General features: G+C 32.3%; 1 protein-coding gene across 3 annotated transcripts in view; it reads left to right on the top strand.

Moving 5' to 3' along the window:
- The window catches only part of LOC145684384 (uncharacterized), a 169,963-nt gene extending 162,505 nt beyond the window's left edge, over positions 1-7,458 (top strand). For all 3 annotated transcript variants that reach the window (XR_014131288.1, XM_081756641.1, XM_081756640.1), the window contains 2 exons: positions 1,935-2,507; positions 5,778-7,458. Coding sequence is in view for 2 of the 3 variants with exons in the window: in XM_081756641.1 (XP_081612767.1) it covers positions 2,053-2,507; positions 5,778-6,003 (681 nt within the window). In the remaining variant the exon portion in view is untranslated. The remainder of the gene's footprint in view (positions 1-1,934; positions 2,508-5,777) is intronic.
- The last annotated feature ends 248 nt before the right edge of the window (positions 7,459-7,706 follow it).

The raw sequence follows: 7,706 nt of genomic DNA on the forward strand, positions 1-7,706 counted from the left end.
AAGAACTCAGTGTATATGAAATAATTGGAACATATTTACTTTTCTGGAGCATATAATTTATCTCAATTAATAATTACTACTTCACAAAATCGAAGAGATGAGAAATAAAGACAACAAATAAAAGAAATAATTTCACATCTAAAATTTTCAGTTACTTTAACTATTTTCTTGACTCGATGATTTTGAAGTTTTGCTGCCGTCTACTATTAATCCAATATTCTCGGGATTGCAGCCAGAGTGAATGTTGCTGTGCTTAGCTTTCGTTGCTATACAGCGGTAATATCTTCAGAGCTGTGTAACTTGACTGTTTATGATTTGGAAAAATTTTAAACGAAGTTCAACAAGCTCTAAAATAGAATTAGTATACTTTCGGAAAGTACTTTATTTACGCAAAATGTGTTTAAAATGTCCATTCTGTTTTAAACGTTTCTAGTAATATTCTTTATCTGGACCTAGAATGCTGTAAATTGACTTTATTGCAGATATAAATAATTAAAAATTTTGTTACCGAGATTGAGGAAACAAACGATAATGTGATATACATTGTGATGGCTTCGTACAGAAAGTAAAGAAAAATTATTTCGAAGATAATTCTTTTTCTTTTTAGGAATCAGAATTTCTACATTATAGTATAGATCGCTACTATTAGTTTTCTTGTGTTTTCTTAGTTGGATGATAGAATTATTGCGAGACAACAGATAGAAGAAAATTATGTGTATGTAAAACAACATTCTCCAAATATCCTAAGAGTAACATTTGTTGTATCAAAATATGCATGCAATTTTCCTTCTTTAGTTTTTTTTTCTTTTCTTTTTTTTTCTGTCATGAATCCAAACAAGTTGCCCATAATATTTATTGTATAATTTGAGTGCAGAATATATCTTGGCCATCTAATATTCTTGTTTTATTGTATTGAAATTTAGCAAAAGTAATAACCACTGTTACTTGATATAGAATAATGCATTCAGAATGTCTAGCCTGCAGTTTTGATTACAAAATGGTACTAGAACTTGACTATTACAAATATAGATGCATGTGTATATTCTTCGACATTTATTGTAAATGCTTTTAAGATATCTATTATCCGAGAAGCCTATTTATTACTCTTTAATAGTGTATTGAGTTACTGCGATAATTAACGGAAGTAAGGATTCCACCGTGTATGTATAATGTTTTTTCAAATGTCCCAGTAAGTAAGTGCTAACAATTGCAGAGCTGTGATAATACGATTTGTAACTCTCGAGAAAATATATGTATTGTAATGCATCATTAATTGCATTAATTTCCTTGTCTCGTGGAGGGTTTTAAGACTGTTATGTGTCTACAACTTGAGATAAATGGGTAACGAATTAGTTATTTATATCTGAAGATCTAGATTGTTCTTTATTGTTATTTAGTACAACGTAACTATGTGTACAGTAGGCATTTGATTTAGCGACTACATCCAATGATTCACCTCCTTCCGAGGGCCAGACCGTCTTTCCTCCATGCTCGCTATTTTGATATAGACCTGAATTTAGAGAAACTTGTTTGTCCAAAATGTAGATCAAGGCAGAATAAATAAATTATTTACTTCCTTTGACTTTACATAGAAGCTTACCTACGTAAGGAAGATGAGGGTATCAAAGCCCGCCTTTTTTAGTTCTCGCTATTAGAAAGCGGCAGGTCACTATGTTTCAATTATTTTCTGGTTGTGTGTCCTGATTAAACTGTTTAGAATCTTTGCTTAAGCATGTTTGATCTTGATGTTGTTTAAATCAATAATGTAAATTATGGTTTATTTTTATAAAGTAGACTGTAAAACCTCAATAACATTATATTCTAAATAGTCAAAGATAACTTCCAAAAATGTAGCTGAGTTTCGCTTTTATTTTATGCCGTTTTATTGAATATGATTTTTTATATTAATGAATGATTATATATTTTTTTTTCAGAAATGTTTTTTCCTTTGAAACACTTATGGCTGAAGGCATTAAGTGTTCAACGTGATTAATTTTCATCTTAATTAAAAAAGCCCTTGTTTGCTTTAACCTTGCTTCAATTACAGAGAAAATGGAAACAGGATATGCACCTAGTAAGGATAGCAATTTTAAGCAATATAACATTGACGCCAATGAATTGAATTATAGAGATCCCCTTTCAATGTCGTCTTTGTTATATTTTGAATGTAAGCAAGAACCAGAAAATAGAAAGGATGAAGATAAGGACACTATACTAATGCTTGGAGAAAATTTAATACCTACTGTTAAATTCGCTTCAAATGGCAATGAACGTGAAATAGTAAGAGATTGGAAGCTGGATGCACAACCAATATGTTTGGTGAAGCGTTTAATTATGCCTGATTTACTTGTAAAAGCCAACAGTGGTTTTAGGCTAAAATATGATAATTTTGCAAGTACTACGGAAAAATCAAAGGATGTAGTGTCTTACAATATTGAGAATGAAATCAAAGAAAACGTTCAAGAAATAAATTGTCAGAAAATAAGTAGCAATCCGCAGGAAATCAGGTATGTTTACATATATTCATTTCTTTAGAGCTCCATAAATTTTCAGCACTGTTAGTATGCTGTGTTTTTCTTAAATTAATTACGCTAATTTAATCTCAGAAAGTTTTATAAGTAAGAGGGCATTACATAGTAAAGAGCTTCCCATAAAGTAGATCACAGTCTACTGGCCGATCGCTGCAAAGAATCTGAGAGATCTCCAAACAATTTATTTATTTATTTATTTACGAACACAATTCCAGATACAGCTTTACGCCAGTTTACACTGGAATATCTAACAAATCTAGATGAAACATAATACAATAATAATAATATAAATGACATATCAATAATAGGAGCAACAAAAAAATAATAATATGTAAGTGATAACAAGAAACTTGACAATAGCTGACTAAAGTTTATATACCAAAATGACGTCGTAGTGCAGAGTTATATCCAGCTTCAGAATTAGATAAATCTATGGATGTATGACACACTTCGTTGTATAGTTTAGGAAGCCTAGAAAACAGAGAACGTTGAAATATTGAAAGTCTAAGTCGTACTGTATGAAAAAGATGTGTTTTCTTTGTTTGTCTTAAGGGGATTCAGAAATACAATTCTGAGAATGGGGTAGAGATATTTCCAATCATTCAGATAAATATTATGTATTAATTATGTTTTTATTTATTTTGAAGTAAGTTTCAACTGATATAAAAAAAAATCTTTAATTTTACGTCACACGGTTATGCCGGTTAGGCTAAATGAGACGGTGATGATGAGTAATGAATGAAATGGTGGAATGAAGAAAGTAGGAGGAAACGGGAGAACCCCGAGAAAACCCACGCACACGGTGTTTGTCCACCACAAAGTTCACTTGGCGGGGGCTGCGATCGAACTCGGGACCCCAAGCACCAGAAATGAACGCTCTACCACTGAGCCACCGCGGCCCACAACTGATGTAAAATAATTACGAATAAACTTCTAAATCATCTATTTTCTTTAACTTCACAACATCTTTCTTAGTGTACGCAGGGAATGCCAATATACGATTACAATCACAGGTTAAGCTTTGTTAATTTTTAATATATGGTCTTCAATGTAAAAGAAATATTTCTTTAGTATTTTTCTTTTGTTATAAATTTATATCACTTTAATTTAATTTTACACTTTTTCTGTTATGTTGCCTTGAAATTTTTCCTATACACATGCTAGATCTTGGGACGTAAGTTTACGTAAGTTTAGAACTACTGATTTATGGTATACGAGAAACACCTTCAAAACCATGTAGGAAGAAGGTTCAGTTGAATTAGAGATTCAGGTAAAAATAAAAATATCTTCTATTGTACCCTTAGAGCGTCGCGTTTCTCTAAACATAATCATATAATTAGCTCAGAGTTTTGTGAGTGCATGCCATTCAAAGTTAAATTTAAAAATTTAGCGGTATAAACAAATAGAAAGACTTTCGTTAAATATGAACTTGCATATGCGGAAAAACACTGAGTATGTACCTATCAAATATGTGCATTCGGCATGATTTTTTAAAATCTGAATACACTATGGAGTGCCGCAAAGGTAAAACAGAAAAATTAAGTGATTCTGAATTTTCAGTTCCTTCAAAAGGCTTTCAATTTTCAAGACTTTTTATACTGAGTTTGAAAAGACTACAACAGACTACCTTCCACATTAACATATTTCAAAATTTGTGGTCGATATCAGGCTCAAAATCGTAGTTTTATAGCCTCGGCATGCGGCACTAAATAACTGATAAACTGTTAAGATTTAAATTGTAAATGCAAGTAATATGAGTGTTAGCAAACTCCAAATAAGAAATAACTGTAATTATTGGTTACAGCTATCTAGTGCTGCTTAGAATATTGTTTAGTATTTTAGCGTGTTAATATTACAGTCATACACCAGCAATATTGCTCTCGCTGTGTACTAAAAGAGTTAAGTTTTCAATCAAATACTTGTTATTTCCCGTCATTAGAAAATATATGTATATCCTCAAATTCTAATTTTACATAGCTAGGTCATTTTGACCCCCAATATCTCTGCAGTTGATTATGACCCGAGTTTCGTACTTGCTAAAGTTAATTATATAATGGTAATTATATTTGTGCTCTTGAATTCTTTTGGTAAACTTGAAGTACTAAAGCTAGTGAGTGCTTCAAATATTCAGCTTACAGCATACGACGTATGTTTAAGAATTTTACTGTTGATTCATACTAAATTCATAGGGCACACTATACTAATTTTTTCTTCTACAAAGTATAATCATTCGTACACAGTCTAGTGAACATCGGAATTCGACTACTATCGTCTCTACTCATTGTTGTCATAGCTGATCCAACTTTTGTTACACGTGATCAACTCCTTCAGGAATAACTCAAATTTGTTAATTTTTTCTTAATTCGCTTGATTGAGTGTATTTAATTTTGAGTCAGTTCGTGTGGTATTAAGAGCTACATCTTTCTATAGCTAGCTTTCTCTAAACTGTTTAGCATTGGTACGTCTTGTGTTTCTAGATCATTGGCCATGTCGTAGCAGTTTATATGCTTCACTTACTGTACTCTTGTCAGAAGTTATCATTTTTTCTGTAATTTTTGCCCACTGCAAGCAGCGAGCTGGTGTAGAAATTACAAGAATGGAAGCGACTCAATAATCTGTTGGCTTTTACCATTTCTGATCTTTTGGCTCATAATTAGTGATAATATAACTTCCTTTGTTTCCAACACTGAATAATAAATGTGATATTTTAAGTTTTCGTTTAACATGCTGATTTCAAATATTTAATAATCTGACGTAGTGCCTTTGAAAAAATATAACTTTATACTGGGATGGCAACACTGTTCACTAGTTGGTGTTGTTTAATACGCAAAGGATGTCTCCTTTCTTATAGTTGTTCCGTACAAAGTTTCGATTTTCTCCCTTTTCTGGTGTCCCCGTTATCACTGATTTTCTAGATAAATTGTTCACCCTCTATATCACACTATGAAACGTATGTTCTGATTGTAGTCTAGGCAATATCTTAATTAAAGAATGGTAACTAAAAGCCAGTAGATGTTAGCTTGCATATTACTGAATATTTTACCTAATGACTGCTTAGTGTTACGAATCGGCACATTTCAAAATACACTACGAATAATTCACTTACATGTTGGATGGAGTAACGAAAGTACTTTCAGAAAAACCGATTTTTCCATTTTATTGGTATATTACATAGAAACATTGCATTATTTTGTGGAAAATGCTGTTAATTTCAGTTACAATTTTATGACTATAAATATCTTTCAGGGACCATAAAAATAATTCCTCTACAAAACGGAATATCGTTACTTCACGAATACCAGTATATTCTCAACCAGTTGAGAAATATTTCACTTTAGATACACATGGCACTACTTTGCCTGTAAGATCAGATACGGCAAATCACATCGATTTACACGATAATGAGGAACATCGTACTTCTGAGATTTGTCATAATTTGAGAAACAATCAAATTTCGGAATCCACATGCTAACACATACATTTGAGAAAACACATATGATAGAGGAATCTTCGAAGGGAACTACTCAAATTCCAGATTTCCTAACTTACAAATACCCTCATACGGGTGAAGATAATTTTTCTGAGAAAGATGGGAAAACAATTAGTGGAGGATTAGATTCGTATAAGCAATCTCGTCTGGATAAAAATACTCGTAGTGAATATGGGAATAGGTTCAAGCGAAAGTCACATTTGGCTGGACACAAGCTAGTACATGCAGGTGAGAAACCTTTCGTTTGTAATGAATGTGGTTCGGGGTTTAGACGAAAGGAGCATCTGGCTAATCACATATTTAACCATACAGAAGAGAAACCGTACAATTGTAATCAATGTCTGAAAGGGTATAGTAAGAAATCAAGTTTGGTTTATCATTTGTTAGTGCATAATGGACAAAAACCTTATACTTGCAGTTACTGCGGAAAAGGATTTACTACTAGCTCAAACTTATCTCAACACTTGTTAACACATACTAGGGAAAAACCTTATATTTGTAATGAATGTGGGAAAGAGTTCATTCGCAAATCACACATGGTTACTCACAAACTCGTACATTCATTGAAAAAACATTACATTTGCAATGAATGTGGGAAGAGATATAGTGGAAAACCAAGTTTTACTAGACATATGTTAGAACATACCGGTAACAAATTTAACATGTAATGAATGTGGGAAGCAATTTACTAGAAAATATAACTTGGCTTCACATACGGTGCAACATAAATTTCAGAACCGTGCTAGAAACAATACAGGGAGTGAGTTATTAATTGAACAATGTTGTTTAGATGAACGGATGTCAGAAGATAGTGGTAGTAAATCTTACATTTGTCATGATTGTGGGAGAGCCTTTATTAAAAAATCTTATTTGGCACAACACGTGCTACTACATACAGGTGACAAACCTCACGCTTGTGATGAATGTGGTAAGAGATTTATTCAAAGATCAAATTTGATTATACACATTTTGGTACATAAAAGTGAGGATCATCACATTTGTGATATATGTGGAAAGGGATTTAGTCACAAAACTAGGTTGGCTAGACATATGTTAGCTCATACACATACGAAACCTCATATTTGTAATGAATGTGGTAGGAGATTTAAGCAAAGAGCACATTTGTCTTCTCATTTGTTGGTACATAAAGGAGACAAACCATATATACTTGCAATGATTGTGGTAAAAGTTTTCGTGAAAAATCAAATTTGAATACACACAAGTTATTACATAGAGGAGATAAACGCTACAATTGTGATGAATGTGGAGAAAACTTTAATCAAATATCCAAATTAGCTGCGCACATGATTACACATTCAGGCGAAAAACCAATAATTTGCAATGAGTGTGGAAAAAAATTTAGTTCAAAATATACATTGGCTAAACACATGAGAGGACATTTAGGTGATATGGCTCATGTTTGTGGTAAGTGTGGCAAAAAGTTTACTCAGAGATCAAATTTATACACAACCTAATACATACAAGTGAGGAACATCACCTTCGTGATGTATGTGGGAAGGGATTTAATCACAAATCAAGATTAGGTAGGCACGTGTTAAGACATAAAATTCAGGAATCTCATACTTTTAATGTATGTAAAAAGGTATTTAAACAGAAAGCATATCTGGCTTATCATTTACTAGCTCATACGGTAAAGAAACCTTTTACTTGTATTGAATGTGGTA

The sequence above is a fragment of the Thermobia domestica genome, chromosome 4 (genome assembly GCF_964235325.1).
Source record: "Thermobia domestica chromosome 4, izTheDome1.hap1.1, whole genome shotgun sequence".
Taxonomy (NCBI): Eukaryota; Metazoa; Arthropoda; class Insecta; order Zygentoma; family Lepismatidae; genus Thermobia; species Thermobia domestica.